This window comes from Martes martes (genome assembly GCF_963455335.1).
Source record: "Martes martes genome assembly, chromosome: 3".
Taxonomy (NCBI): domain Eukaryota; kingdom Metazoa; phylum Chordata; class Mammalia; order Carnivora; family Mustelidae; genus Martes; species Martes martes.
In genome coordinates this window covers 139,637,829-139,654,169 of record NC_137890.1, presented here as the reverse complement: position 1 = coordinate 139,654,169, position 16,341 = coordinate 139,637,829, and the positions used below count along the sequence as shown (strand labels likewise).

Here is a 16,341-nt window from a genome sequence, read left to right as displayed (position 1 = left end):
CCTTTTCCCTGCAGATACCCTTACACTAAGGATTGCTTTCCATATTTATTCCTCTCGTGATTTGGGGTACAGGTTCCTTATGAATCCGTTAAAGGTCAGGAACATAATTACCTTTTATAGGATAGAAAGAGTGGGATGGATAACACTGTACTGGTGAACTGAATTCAATTTAAAAACCCATCTTAAAGGTACATGTATTTCTAAATACAGCCTGAAAGTAGTTGGTGTTCTATGGCAAAAGCAGTTAGTGCCAGGTATTAAAAAAATACTGAACTCAATGAAAATTTTTCTTAAATGGGAAAGTGGGAGGAAATTCCAAGGGGTTAAAGTTCTGGCCAATTATAACTGAATCATTAAGAAGAGATTTTTAAAATGGGCCCATATTGAAATTTTTTAGAGGCTTGTATCTGTCAGGCATATTTTTGACCAGTTTCATTTGGTCTATTTCTGGTGCTGTCCTGGTGCATGAGGAATGACTTATCTGGTTGTAATTCATTTTCAAGAACATGAATGCTGGAATTAACTGTAGGAATGGCCATCCTTAACACTTAAGACTAATGAAACTCATCACATTCGATTAAAAAGCAAGCTAGCCAAACAAAACCTTCTCACTGAACTAATGCAATGAAAAGGAGACTTTAAGCCTTCTGAAAATTTTCAGTTTGTATTATAAACCCAAAAATGGATAAATAAAATAACCTGTTATGGATGAAATGAAGCCGCATCTCTGGCTCTGATTATTCATAGATCCTTCTCTTCCTTTGTCCCAGTTCTGGTATATTACTGGTGCTCCGTCTCTCCAGCTGTAGGTAAATTAAGAATTTTAGGCTCTTCTTTTATTCCATATGTTTAATCTCCAACACCATTCTTGGAGTTCTGGGGTAATTTTTATTAAATTAAAAAGATACTCATATTTTGGTTAGAGAAATGAAAATTTATAAGTTAAAGATAATGTTTGAAGGCTACTCAACAACTGATCACTAAAATCTCATCCAATCATTCTGCAAATAAAACCTGCCAAACAAAATAAAATGCAAATTGATCTAGTTCCATACCGAAATTCATCATTGGCCTTTTCTTCTCGAAGTCCAATCCACCAATTTACACCAAACTTTGATAGCTATTAAAGAGAAAAAAAAGAAAATGTCAGCTTTTATTCTACTTGTTTTCCCTTTTCACTATTAAGATTAATGGGGTTCCTGTTAATAGCTTTCTATTCTTCAGTATTTTACTCAATTATCTAAAGAAGAGTACACTAAGGCCTAGCATCTTGAGAGAACCTGAAACTTCATTATTTCCAAATAGTCCCTCCCCATTATGTAGGAAATTGGAATCAAATATTGAAAATCTTTCTTACAACTTTCCCGATGTATTTAAAAGTAAATTTTCTAACTCTCAAATAGGGCTTTAAACAGTAATATTGTAAAGTAAAATAGGATGTGGACTCCTATTTTTTGACTAAAAATTCAGTGGTTTCTCATCTCAGTGATTTATAGTTCACTGCATATGTTACACTGTTTGAAAAACAATTCAAGGCACTAAGACATCAATAGTAAAAAGAATTTTGAATTTTTGGCATTAGCCTGATTGTTAAGCTTTTAAACTTGAGTATTAGCACCCTCCCCATTTTAATAGAGAGACACAAGATAGGACAAAGGAATACTACAGAACTCCCAGTGCTTAACAACCAGAAAATTATTTCTATATTTAACTAATTTTGTACCATTATTTATCACACAGATCTCAGTGCAATAAAGTATAAAATGAAACAGCATGTTCATGCATGTGTGCACGCACGCGCACACACACACACACACACACACACACACACACACACACATTACAGCAAATGTAATATTGGACTCATGACCCAGGAAATTGAAATTCCCTCTTTACCTATAAAAGAGGAAGAATCAGTAAGGATTTCCAAGACCTCTAAATCAACATACTTTATTGTGTGTATGTGAAATGTAACTTAATTTTTAAGCTAAAAACCTGTTAATTTGAAGGCATTGTATATTTAAATTTATACTTCATTTCTTCTGTAAAAATTGGAGTATACATTTTAAGATACATATATTTTTTTCCACATGAATGTTGGATCATCATACAACAGAATCTAATAGCTCTCTAACATTTTCATTTATAAACAGATATTTTTATTCCTTGAACAGTGTGGCTGTCTGCCATATCAGCAATTTGAGAATAATGCAAGATGGAACAGCTATAATTTGGGATCCCTGAGGTGTTGTTTCATGGACATGTTCTTACATGCTGAATTTAGATTCCCATTGTCAGGCTTTGGAATGGGTCCATTGAGACTGGCTGTGAACTCAGTGGGAGAACCACAACAATTTCATTCAATCTAAAGAGGTCTCATGTGCAACAATAGTGGAAATCATGGCCCAATTGTTCACTGCCTCAATTAAGGACCTCTAAAGAGAAATTATAACTACTACATGTTAAGTGACATATTTATTACCACCTCAATTACAGCATGGTGATCCTCCACATGGCACATCACAACCTGTTGTGATACGGAATAGAATCGCAAGCTAGAAGGACAAGCTAGAAGATTTCCAGGGTGAAAAAAAAATCCATGGTGAAAAATACGTGTTGTAAATTTTGGCTTAGGTATCAAATTACAAAAAAAACCCAGACCTATTAATATTCTTTCATATAAAAAATGTAATATGACCACAGATTTCATAACATCAACTATGTTTTATTGCTGTCATTATAGATAGCATCATATGGGAAGAATACTTATTAAAAAAATAAAATACAGCGATAGGCAACATAATCTATGAAGTAATTGATCTATGAAGTAATGTAAGGAAGAGTAACCTGCCATGTCTTCAAATGTTTCCATCAAAAATATCAAAACTAAGTTATTTTAAGGGTTTAAAACACTTTATTTTGGAGGATGACTAATACATTTGATATATTTTTGCTAGAAGTATTTAGACATGAAATTTTTTTTTAAAGATTTTATTTATTTATTCCAGAGACAGTATGAGAGAGAGAGAGAGAGCACAAGGAAAGGGAGCTGCAGAGGGAGAGGGAGAAGCAGTCTTCCCGCTGAGCAGGGAGTCTGATGCAGGGCTCAGTTCTTGGACCCTGGCATCATGACCTGAGCCAACTGCAGATGCTTAAGTGACTGAGCCACCCAGGTGACCCTAGACATGAAATTAAAAATAAGAAGAACTTGCAATTTTGAAATGCAAATATTGCACAACGCAGCATACAAATGCTAGCGGATTAATTGACTAGCAGTTCATGTTAAACAACTCCTAAAGTGCTTATGGCTTTTTACTTTTTTGGCATTAATCTAGCCAAAATGATAGCTCAAAAAAGAAGTACTCAAAAAATTCATTCTCATCATGCCTGTGGTATTCTGTTATTCAAAGAGAAAATACTGACTAACCACTTTTTCAAGACAGAAACATCTTGTTTAAAAAAAATCTGCTTCAGATTTAAAAAATTGCATCCAGCTTTCTTTTTCAATAGTTAGTTCTTTTATTTTCTAACTAAATGCTATTTTTGCTTTTCACATTTCTGAGTTACTACCCTTTATAGGGGAACTATACAACACAAATGTAATACTAAAAATACTTAATTAGGGGCACCTAGGTGGCTTAGTCAAGCTTAAGCATCTGCCTTTGACTCAGGTCACAACCCCAGGATCCTGGGATTGAACCCTCCATTGGACTTGCTTCTCAGCAGAGTCTGCCTCTCTCTCTCCTTGCTGCTCATGCTCTCTCTCACTATCTCTGTCTCTGTCTCAAATAAATAAATAAAATCTTTAAACAATATTTAATTACTATTCTGATTCTTCCTGCACTTACAGGATGAGTATGCCACAAAAGTGAGTGGTATGATCTCTACATGTTTAGTTCCTCATCCTGGAATAAAAAAAATTTCTGGACAGACTCATTCTAGTAGGACATTCATAGATATGGAATTTCTTACTCATGAAGTGTAAATGGTCACCATAAATGTCACTACTACCACCTAACACAGCCATAGATTATGTGATAATAAGAACTGCTTTGGGAATATACAGCTTTCTTCTTTCTAAATTGATACCCTTTTCCCGTAGCTCCCTTGCCCCTTTCCAGTCTACACGTTTAAAACCATCCAGTAATTTTCTTTTGTAGTACAGTGTAGTGTTAGATCAGTCAGCTGCTCACCCATCATACTGACAGAGTGTTCTGTATCAACATGGTTACAGACTGTGTTGCAATTTTGCCATGTAAGACACCACAAGGTTTGTCTGGTTTGATATCACAACTAGGTCCAGTCCTCAACCCGTGTCGTGGCACTAGCTCTCAAACAGCTAAACCCATGGATTTTACTATTCTCTTCTATGGGACGTATTAACCCTGCCATCCTCACTGGCTTACCAACCCTAATAATTGGGAGAGTGAATTCAGGGAAAGGTGAAGAGAGGGGACCTGCAGATACTCCTAGGGGAGCTAATCTCCGTTGGAAAGATCTAAAGAAGGCTTTCATTGCTCATGTCTGAGACAGAGCTGGCACCATCTTTTGGAGAGGGATTTTAGAACTCTTTTTGATTTTTATGTAACAAAGACATTGTGCTCTTATATTCCCCCTACACTGCCGTTCTGCTGCCAGGAGAAGGTTTTTAAATAACCCTGTAAGTCAGATGGCCTGGGTTCACTTCCAGATTCTATCACTTAGCTGCTGTGGAAGTAACCAAGTTGCTTCACCTCTTTGGAGTTTTAGCTTCCTTAACTGTAAAATGTACTAATAATAGACTTCCTATAGAGAGTCCTTGGAAAGATTAAATGCCATTAAATATTAGTACTGAACGCAGTGCCAGACACAATTATAAGTATTGGCAAAAAATCAGTTCCATTTGAGACATGCACTTTGCCCTATCAATGGATGAACTGGTTTTCAGACATTGACCTGATGTCTTGTTATTGCCACCAGGAATCTGTTGTTTTGTTAAAGAAACAAACGTATTTTCTGACATGTTGATGCTTAAAATGGATTTGGCTTGAGTGTTCCATTTATACTAGAGGAAGAGTGGTAAAAAAATTTAGCACACAAACTAATAGTGGGGAGTGTCTTGTTCTTGTGGTTGGTCTATCACTGAGACTCTATAGGACTGTGGAGTTGTCACCCAACACCCCTGTTTTTCCGCTTTTTCCATTACAACTCAGTAGTTGTCCTGACCTACCTGCACCTTGCAGACTGTCTATGCATCAAACAGGATTATAGAAATGGAAAAGGTCCATGAGCTGTAAGGGAAGACATTTCTCTTACATGCCAAGGATGCTTTAAATATACAGCTTCATTTTAACAATCAACTTACAAATGTAAAAAGATGATAGCTCAAGAAAGGATTCCTGGCGATTGTGAAATAATGTTAAATTATGGAAAAGAAAAAAGTTTTTTTTTCTTACTTTCAGCGATTTCCCAGGGAAAATGGGAGTGAGTTTCCCCCCTTGGTGACCCCTTGATAATTTGTGCATGTTGCTCCCTTTTCACTTACTATTATTTCCAGCTTTTTAAAAACAGAAACTTTATCTCATTTTTGTGTTCTTGACATTTTTATGTCTTTGACAAGTATCACAATGCCTGACACATATCTATGCTCAATAAGTGCCTGTTGAAGAAATACACTGAAAATGTACACTATTCCTTGGTAGTCTGCTTCATTATTTAACAGGTTTTGCATGCTCCTTTCCAATTGGCCTAGCTCCTCAAAGATTGTCCAAGTCTTTATCTTAAATTGAAATGGAAAACCACTCCTTATCATTTTCTGAATACTGAGTCTTTATAGACTTAAAAGTACTATATTCTTGTAAGTAAAATTCAACTTTGAAATAGCCATGCACATGAACCATCCCACCACCTCCCTGCCCCACGTACACCTTGTCCCTCATTTATGCTTTATTTTCTTCCATGGCATTTATCTATTTATCTTTTAATAAAATATTATGTAATGCTATGTCCTATACTGATTACAGTCTTTCTTCCCAGACTAGACTATAAGCTCCCTGAGGGCAGGAATTTGTTCTATTTTAATCACTGATAGAGCCCCAGCCCTTAGAAGAGTAGACTCTGAGTAAATATGTGTTGGATGATTGGATGAACCTCATTAAAGCAATAAAACTCTACTTACTCATAACTTTTGCTCATAGAGCTATTGCTAATAGAGAATGAAGATAAGTGTAATGATTGACCAACATTGTAAACCTGTGTTTCCATTATTTTCTCTTAATTCCTATAACAGGAAGAAAATTAATTCTCAAAAATCTGTGGCTTTAAATGAAACTTAAATAAATGTCTGAATTCAAATAAAAAAAAAATTCCTCCAATGACAGAAGAAGGAGCTAAGTTCTGAATTTCTCATGGTTAATTGTACTCAAATACCGCTTTAATTTTGCTGTGGATAAATTCTTGCTCATGTGCGGAATGAATTGTGAGAAGATCACCACGCAGCCAGCCACAGACAAACTCAAAGGAGGGCCATTCTGCAGCATAGGTATGAAAAAGATACTCCGCATCCTGATAGAAGAGCCAGGGTGCATCTGAAAAACAACAAAACCAAAAAAACAAAAGCCGATGCAAATGATGCAAAATCCATTGACTGATATAATGCAGACAAATAGGCTATGCTATGATTGACCCCTAAATTTGTAATTTGGTCACTTAGCATCAAAAAAAAAGTGTGTGTGTTTGTGTGTGTTGTATACATAAATAAGTATATTTACACACACTTTACTAAGCATATAATTTGCTTATTTTCTTGTTTTTTCTCATCTAAGGAATTTCATTTGTATTGCAAGATCTGGGATAAAAGTGTATTTTAAAATCACGTGTCACAAAACAGTGTTAAGTTATAATATGAATCTTTCATCATTTAATGACTTTTATTAATTTGACCATTAATTAATTTGAACAAATCAGTTCTAGATTGACTTAAGAGAAGAGAGGCTCGATTGGAGGGGTGTAATAATACGGTAATGGTATATAATGGCACGTAGTTAGAAATTCAAGAACTGCCAGGATAGTTCTTACCGTACTGATACCAGGGTGGAATCTTGGGTCTCACATCTGCAAAGTGAAAGCAAACCACCTTGAGTGACCTTTCTTCACAAGGACGCCATCTCTGAATTACTTCAATTCTAAACATGGTATTTTGTACATTGCTTTTAAAGAGACTATTTCCAGGTACTGCGTGCTGTTTGAAATATGGTTAGTTCTCGTACTTGAAGAGGAGGCTCACAAGAGGCCTCTGGTCAAAGAAGAAAGGATGCAAACACCTGTCAAGGGCCTACTGTGCGTCACACACGGTGTTAGGTGCTTTCACTTACTCATTTGACAAGTAATTTTGTTTGCTTGTAATGTCACAGTGACATTTCTTCCAGGTTGTACTCGAAAAATACCATATTCCACAATATAGTTGGTTATCCTCATTTCCTAGTAATTAAATTAGCATACTGCTCTCGTGTTACTTTTCTCATTCCCCTGTAAGACATTCTTTGCTAAAATGGTACAATTTGGTTTGTCATGATGGTTGTTGGTACTGTAGTCCAGGATGTTTAAATCTTAGATTTCTGTAGCTCTTCACTTGGAAAAGTGCTGCAGATTATTAGAAAGTAAAATATAGTGAAGATCTTAATATTTTTACCTCTTGGAATTTTGCATATCCATTCACGTTTGGAACTGCAGTGCAAGGGCAGCAATGTTTTATTTGCCTTATAAACAGCACAATTTCTTGCATCTTCTCCAAAATAAGTATTGTCTAAAAATGAAGAGACAACCTGCAGCAGATGAAGTTCGTTATTTCTTAACGACGATCCCCCACAAAAAGGTTCAAAAGATCAAAAGAGACATCTTTGTAAATAAATCACCACAGACTTCTGGAAGAAGCTTAAGAAATGTCTGGATAAGATTGCGGTTAAAGACTGGTCCACGTTTGTGAAGAACAAACTAACCAAACTAGCATTTTTCCTTAAAGATGCTTTTTTTCTTAAAAAGAGGCAAGCAATTCCTTTCTCCAGAAGGAACAAATCAGACCCAAGCTTCTGAACTTCCACTGTTGTCTCACTGGCCACAACAGGCTAGCCCTGGTACCCCGGAACCCTGGGTAAACTTCTGGAAGGCTCTCATCTGTCAGATTTGAGTCTCATCTGTGATGTAGATTTCTTTCGCATATACACTAAACTTTTAGTCTTTAATCACTAAATTCCAAATTATCGCTAGCTTTAACTGGGAAACTATCCAACGCTTTCCATGTTTGGTCATGTGAGAGGGATGTTAAATAAAAATTTGGTCTTCTCAATGATTTAACGGCTACCTGACAGAAGAGTGGATGGACCACAGGTAAAACCGGAGCAAAACTTCGGAAAAAAGAGGATATTTGAAACACTTATACTCCTCCTCAAACACGTACACAACTGCACAACAACTCCTTTATCCTAAAAATATGTAAGCTGAGATTCAGACAATAGTGGGAGTTTGAAGATTTGTTTTGTCCTGTAGGGAGTGGGAGTGAGCAACTCCATGCACTGCTTCATGGCTTTATCTCTGAACCAAACTTTATTCTGAACCAAACTGTCTATTCCTCTCAATCACTAATAAGATGGTTTTACTAAAACAAAAGGAAGCATTCTCAACCTCTACATAAAATCACATTTCATTTTCCAGGTGCCACACTGACATTAACCACCCAACTGTGCCATGTGGTGACTGCCATTTATGCCGCAGGTGGGCCTTGCTAAGTTTCTTTTGTTCTCTGGGCCTCAGTTTCTTTGATAGCATAATAGATGGAGGGGGCGGGTGATCTCTAAGGTCTCTTCTTACTCTCGGGTCCTGATACCCTTCTCAGAGAAGCAGTGGTGGAACAGAGGTGGAAATGTTTATATATATATATAGTGTGTATATATATATATATATAGTGTGTGTGTGTGTGTGTGTGTATATATATATATAGTGTGTATATATATATATATAGTGTATATATGTAGTATATATACACTATATATATATATATATAGTACATATATAGTGTATATATATATAGTATGAGGCTGAAAGAAAAGCAAGTTTTTTTCCCCCAACTGAATAACTTGCTCTGGTTGAGAAGGAGATGGTATTTCTAAGGCTGGCATTTCTGTCCTTTTAGAGATAAACCAAAATGGTTCTTTTCATTGTGATCTGGACAAGGGTCCCACATTCCTATAATTAGGTGCTAAGCTAGAGAGGGAAGGTGGAGTAAAGAAAGCCCAATATTATTTTAAACAATAGTTGCTTCTTTCTCAAGACTTTTCACATGGGAGATAGTTTGGGGGGTTTTTGGAGATTTTGATTCCTTTCCAGGATGAGATTCTACAGCTGGCCTCAGAACTACGTGGTTAGTGAATGTTTCTCAGGACTTTGCAGAAATAACTCCTATGGTACCAAGATCTGGTATAGTTTTTGATCTGGGTCTGAGTCACAGGAAATGCAGTCATTACTTCCAGGTTCTCTTGGTTGGTTGACCAAGGTGTTCCAGGGCCCCCTGTTTTGAATTCACTTCCTTGTCTTCAGTTTGGAAAAACTTACGGGAGTCCCATCAGCCCACTCCCACGAGCCAGCATTCAGTGGGTTTCTTTTATTAAATCCAATCCAAAACTGCCTTTCTTCTGTCCTGTGAAGAGAAAAAAAAAAAAAAAAAACAAACCTTGGCTCTTCCTACTGAATTCACAACATAATGTAATAGGCTCAAGAAATTTTTTTTTTAAGATTTTATTTATTTATTTGACAGACAGAGATCACAAGTAGGCAGAGAGGCAGGCAGAGAGAGAGGAGGAAGCAGACTCCCTGCTGAGCAGAGAGCCCGATGCGGGGCTCGATCCCAGGACCCTGGGATCATGACCTGAGCTGAAGGCAGAGGCTTTAACCCACTGAGCCACCTAGGCGCCCCTCAAGAAATATTTTAAAGTATTTATGTGCACAGGAAACAGCTGACACTCCTGGCAGGATTGATCAGTCAGCAAACATTTATTGAGCATTTCCTATATGCAAAACCTGAGCTATGAGATGAATGTAAAGAAGATTAGCCTGGCTTCCTATTTCTCTTGGCTTGTATGGTGTGCTCACTGGCGACATACAGTTGGGGGAAAATTTAACCTATATTGAGAACACTGCTTTCTCATGTTCATTAGGAATGGCAACACATTGTAAGCAGGATAAGAACACATGAAAGCAAGTTGGTAAGGAATTTTGGATCGTCTTTTTCCCTAGAGGACTTTTTACTACTTTGCTATGTGTATTTACCACTTTCCTATGCTTTGATTTGTTGCTTTTTTGTCAAATGTTCATGTATTCTTTGGAAGTTAATTACCATCACCCCCTTTAATAAAAGGTACACAGCAGATTCTGGTTTTTGTTTTTTCAGATCCCAACATAAATAATTTTACAGCAAATCAGTCTGAGGCACAGTAGATTAACTTCAGTAGTCACCACTGGGTTAGACTTGGCGAGAATCCCCACAGAGAACCATCTTTCCTCCAATTAGGCAGAGGACAAATACATCAAACCACAGAGTACTCAATAAATCAACCAATAAAGTCTAATTGTACAATGAACCATCTCACTAAGATAATTTTCTGAGAATAATTTGGAGAATTAAAGATTTAAAAGATTCAGAAGTCATGACAGATGCTTTATTTTCGTTAGTGCAATGAAGCAAGCCTATTCTGAAGCATCCTCTTCTCAGATATGGGAGCTATTGTGCCTGAACAATATAAATGAAAGGAAAATGTGACTTAGAAATCTGTGAGATCATTGGGGCCCGGTTGGTGACTGCCATTATTGCAATTTACAGTTTGCAAGGTTGTGGAGGGGAGAGTGCTGCCTTAAGGTGAAGCCAGGTATCTTAACATCCATGACCTAGGCTGGGAATTCATATCACTCTCCCGCCTTGAGAACTTTTTATTTCTTTCCTTACTGAATTCAGAGTTCTACATTTTTCCTGAAATGTATTGGCTTCTAAATGGTATTAATTTTCTCTTCATCAATTTCCTATAATTGTATAATTTTTAATAATATGATAAATAATAAAATAGAAATTTAAAAGCAGTGCCATAAGAAGCAGCATGCATGCTACTATGAGAACTGGTTTATTTGCTATAATCAAGCATGAGATTTTGTTAAATTCCTGGCAGTCTGGATACAAAGTAATACAGCTTTTCTGATTAAGTGCTAAAGATTAATAATTTGATAGATGCTTGGCATTAAATTCCACAAGAAATTTCAAGTGTGAGAACTTATATAAATAGAAATGACAGAATGATATTTGATTTTACAGCAACTTTGGAAGCAGTTTGCGTGTGGTTATTTCGTATAGCAAACCTCACTATACTCAAGTATGAAAGGATGTTTTGCAAGGGGCTAAAGTCATGAAGCAAAGTTACAACTTAGGATGATAGAGACTATCCCATATCCCTTAAATCTGTGGCCCCACACCAGACTTCCAGTCCAATAATCAGGAAGCTTCTTGAACTTTTCTTCAGTTTCAGAGAATCTGACTCAGCAGCCCTGGTGTGAGACCAGAGTGCTCCGTGTCAAAAGGTGTCCCAAGTGAGTGTGAGAATCAGCCAGATTTGGGAAATATGGTTTAGGTCAGCATTTCCCACAGAGACTAACTGTTCCATGGGATGGAACTTCCCATGGAAGACAGTCCAAAAATGTATGCTAACTGACAAGAACATTTGAGAGAAAGAAGCCAATGGATAAGAAGATTCACTAAAAGAGAACATAATGGTTGTCTTCAAATATTCAAAAATACAGTCCACTTGATTTGTTTTGCTCTGGCTACTAGAAAGTCAATCTTTGAACCCAGCCTCCAACAACGGAATGGGTTTTCTCCCAAATAAGGAGCACTCTGAAAGGAATTATGCAGATAGTAGGTGACCACAGGAATATAGTGGAAGGAATTTTTTGCACTGGGTAAAAGGTAACACAAGCCTTTTACGTTTCTTCAAATTTAAATTAAATTGATTTTCTAACTCCATGTAATTCAAGATTCTGAAACTCACAAGATCGATACTGACAAGTGAATGCCTGTTTCCTCAAATGTAAAATTAGGACCTGGATTGAATTTTTTTTTTTTTTTCAGCCAGTGGGACTTTTTTTTTTTTTTTTCCCAAACAAAATCTTACATGGACTCCTATTTTATACAAAATAAGCAGAAGTGGAGCAGGTGATCAGTGATGGAATTAGGGCCTCTGCCCACTTGGTCCCTTCCTGGTCTTGGGGTTCCAGGACTCTCAGGATCTCAGACAACACTTTGAACATCATGGGGTTAGATAATTTGAGTTTGGCAGAAAAACTCTAAAATTCTGATTTGAGGTACATAGGAAAGATTTCAAATATCAAAACAATTGCCACTTTGTTCTTTGTTTTATGGAATGAGAACTTGGTATATATAAATATAAGTATATATATATATACTTGGTATATATAAATATAAGACCATATATATATTTTTTTCTTTCACAACTAATGGGTAGTTGGTTTTAGGTTTAAAACAAATACTTGAGATTTTAAACAAATATTTGGGATACTCATCCCTAATAAGTCATTACTGGGAAATAGAAAATTTGATTGCATTTTTTCAAAATTAATAAGTATTTACCTATTAAATTTTGAATGTAAAAGCTCATTCACAAAATTCTCTTCCTCAATATGGGCAAAGCTTGCAAGGTGAGCTCCAAATTCTTCACAAAATGCTTCTGCTTCTCTCCATGTTCTTTTCATCAGGACTTTTTCACTATGAAATACCTGGTTTAGTAGGAGAAAAAAAAGTTGACACTATCATGGATAAGGTGAGGCTGTTTAACTCTGGACAAGAAAATAACAGTATTATAATTGTCATTATTCTATATTAAAAGCTTGACCCAGTAGGGAGAAATAACATTTATTGAACTAGAATGTGTCTATGCATCGTAAAACTATCTCATTTTATTCTCACAACAAATTCATGAGGAGGATATAATGAGCTCAATTTTATAAATAAGCTCCTTGAGGACTCTTTTTTTTTCCACTAAATTTCCTGTAACTGGCATATACGTGTCCCTAAATAAATGTTTGTTAAGCGATGAGGTCAGGCTACAAGAGGTTACAAATTTCTAGTCACACAGCTACAAATAGGCAGAGCTCAGATCAGATCTGGTGCTCCTTGCTTCAAGGGCCCATGAATTTCTATCTCACCAGATTGCCTTCTGACAAATTAGAATTGGTGGAATGATCATGAATCTGGCTGACCCACAGCAGGGAATGAGAAATGAGACCTGGGACCTAGAGCAGGTATATTACTAAGGTCTTTGGGTCTTTGCTGTGCCTAAATTCTCTGCTATTTCTCAGATGTCTTCACAGTAGCTGGAAGACGTCTATCAAATGAACAGTCGACTTCTGACTTTATATAGGATCAAGGGTGAGGGCCCCAAAACACAGAACTCCAGATCCAAGGCCTCTCTGCCCTGCTTGTTTTTAACTGCCTGACATTATGCCAGAGTCTCTGATGCCAGACAGGCACCCTGCGGCCAGGCTTCACCAGACTCTGATTTGCTGCGACCAGAATGAATAGCTTTCCCAGTCCTGCGGGCCACAGCACAGCCTTTCCATTTTTTAAATTATATGTCAAAACGTACCTCCTCTGGGAACCCTTTCTTGAATCACTTAAAATTCATCAATCCCACCACCATGCCCATCAAACACACCATACATTTGTTGACATGTCAGGGTCGTATATAGTAGGAAAAACACTGGAACGGGAGTCCCAAGACCAGGTATTTATTCCAACTCTGTCAATAAATAATTGTGATCTTGGGCAAATCACTTCATCTTGCTGCCTCAGTTTGCTAATTTCTAAGGTTTAACTTACTGCTTTGTAAGGTCACTTTTACCTGATGAATTTATTGTAGGATTGTACATGTGTACATTAAATTGAATGCATTCACAGATGTTTCATGACAAGAAGATTTTAAGTACTGATTTATATCTAGGATTTAAAACTGATATGCAAAAAGATATTTCTTCACACATTTTTTCACATGTATATAAATACACACACACACATATATCTCAACTGTATGTTTTAATCTGTTTGATCCTCAGGTGTCTGGCAAGCTGCAAAAGCTATTTTTAGCAGCAGAATGGTACTATTCCATAACAAAGACTATTCATTTTCTTACAAACTATGGAATTGTACCATTTCAATACCCAATGAACATCTGCCTTGTTCATTTGGTACTACGCAGTAAGAACAATATTGACTGGGGCCTCGACATTAGTCTTCAAGAAGAGACCCTCAGTATCTCCAGGGATACGTCAGTCTTTTGAATTAAAATTATTTTGGAATATAACTGAAAAGACAGAGACGGTCAACATATATTAAGTAGCTGCTCTGTGCCAGGCACTGCTCTGGAGTAAGGGAATTTGGGATACATGGACCAAACTGAAATAATGTTCATCCCATTGAGAATGCCTAGGTACCCTTGGCATCACCTTGAAGCAGCTGGCCAAGCCAGGCTCTGATTCCCAGTCCAAGTAGCAGGGGTGAAATGGCCATCTTTCTTCCTGCTCTGTTTTCTCCTGTTTTCCCACTGGCTGCTTACACAGGGACATTGCCTTAAAGTGTCTACAGTCCTTCACTTCCCAGCGACCAGGTGGACTCTTTCCTCGCATGACAACACAGCCACCACTGTAGCCTAAAAGCAGAAAACAACACTTTTGAATACCAGAATGACTAGAACATTTTGTTCTTAGCAGACAGGTCTCTAGAGTGTTGCACAATTGACATCTCATAATGAAGCACCCACATAAGAACAAGAAAGATGAAAAAGAAAGCTTTCTTAACAGGACTGTCTCATTTCTTTTCTTTTTGTCTTTGGAGAAAGAATAGAAGATGGATAAGTGAGGGAAGAGAGCCTGTGGAGACTGGACTTTAGACGTTTGGAGCTCAGATGGCAAATGATGGGAAACTAGGCACTGTTCAACCTGGGACTAAAAAATCCCTAATACTCAATCAAATCCCCAATATTTCAATCAAATGCCAACATTCCTCTACTTTCAATTATTGAGCTTTTTTTTTTCTAACTGTGCAGAGAAAAATTCAGCTTACCATTTACTGAACACTTACTCTGTATACTGTGCTTTGAAACCCCATTGTGAAAAATCAACAATGAAAAATGCATAGTGGTTATCCTCTGAGAAACAGATTTGACAGGGAAGATACATAAATGATGGATTCAAGGCAGATTGCAAGGTACATAACAGAAAGCCAGATTATAAACCATGGGAGAGTGGAGAGAATGAGATAAATTCTGTATGGGGTGAAACTCCAAAATAAAGGCAGACATTAAGGAAAAGGGAAAGACCATCTAGTTCTGAATGAAGCTCTATTCTTTTGTGTATGTTTGAACATACTGGAAAATGAACCATATTTTTCCATAGAAACAATTTCTATGTTAAGACGTTCATTTGTCATCAAATCTGTATAACTCATAGGACAGCGAAAAAATATACCTCAAATTTCAGTGAATAGTAGAAAACAATCCCATTCCAAAAATAGAATACAAATTGAGTAAGAATGAACCTTTTTTCTTAAAGCCAAAGTGACCATTCATTTATCTAAGTAAAATTAAACAACAACAAAATTGAGCCTCTATATCTGCATATCAGGCTAGTCTGTATATTAGCTGCTAGAGATAGAAGGACAAAACAAAATAAAACAAACAAAACTCAACTCTTATTTTAGCACAGAGGAGGCACAGACACAAACATTTAGTTGCATTGAACATAATATATGACGTACTATACTAAAGGAGAGTTCAGATTTCTGTTGGAGATTCTAGAAGGGGTGATGGAGACTACCTCAGGATGTCAGTAAAGGGTTTGCAGGAAGTGACATTTGAACTGAATTTTGAAGGATGTAAAAGAGAAAAGAATTTTCATGGGGTGCTGGTAAAAAAAAACAATTATAGATGGAACATCTGAAGACTGACAACTTGGGGGCTGAAGGCACTTAAAAATATAGTCACTTGGTACTAAATATTTGTCTTGCTTAATTTCCTTCACAAGGAATGGCTTCGATTTTTTTTTTCCATACAGAGCAACTGGCTTTATCCTTGTCAACAATGGGTGGTTATTTTATGCTCACAGAAAGACCAAAGAGAGGGGGAGTGAAAAGAAAGAAGACAGAGGAAGACATACAAAGAGCCTCTCTTAAAGGGATGGAAAAGTTTGTGCAAAAAGAGAAAGAATCAGGGTGCTAAAGAACCAGTGTTTGTGTCTTCAACAATCCTGAGTTCACGT

General features: G+C 36.8%; 1 protein-coding gene across 1 annotated transcript in view; it reads right to left on the bottom strand.

Moving 5' to 3' along the window:
• The window catches only part of PLA2R1 (phospholipase A2 receptor 1), a 114,137-nt gene that overhangs the window by 24,889 nt on the left and 72,907 nt on the right, over nt 1-16,341 (bottom strand). Inside the window, exons 12-19 of the mRNA XM_080798307.1 lie at nt 14,533-14,735; nt 12,662-12,807; nt 9,586-9,670; nt 7,670-7,802; nt 7,057-7,092; nt 6,409-6,566; nt 1,056-1,120; nt 700-803 (exon numbers count right to left, since the gene is read on the bottom strand). Coding sequence (XP_080654433.1) covers nt 700-803; nt 1,056-1,120; nt 6,409-6,566; nt 7,057-7,092; nt 7,670-7,802; nt 9,586-9,670; nt 12,662-12,807; nt 14,533-14,735 — 930 coding nt within the window. The remainder of the gene's footprint in view (nt 1-699; nt 804-1,055; nt 1,121-6,408; nt 6,567-7,056; nt 7,093-7,669; nt 7,803-9,585; nt 9,671-12,661; nt 12,808-14,532; nt 14,736-16,341) is intronic.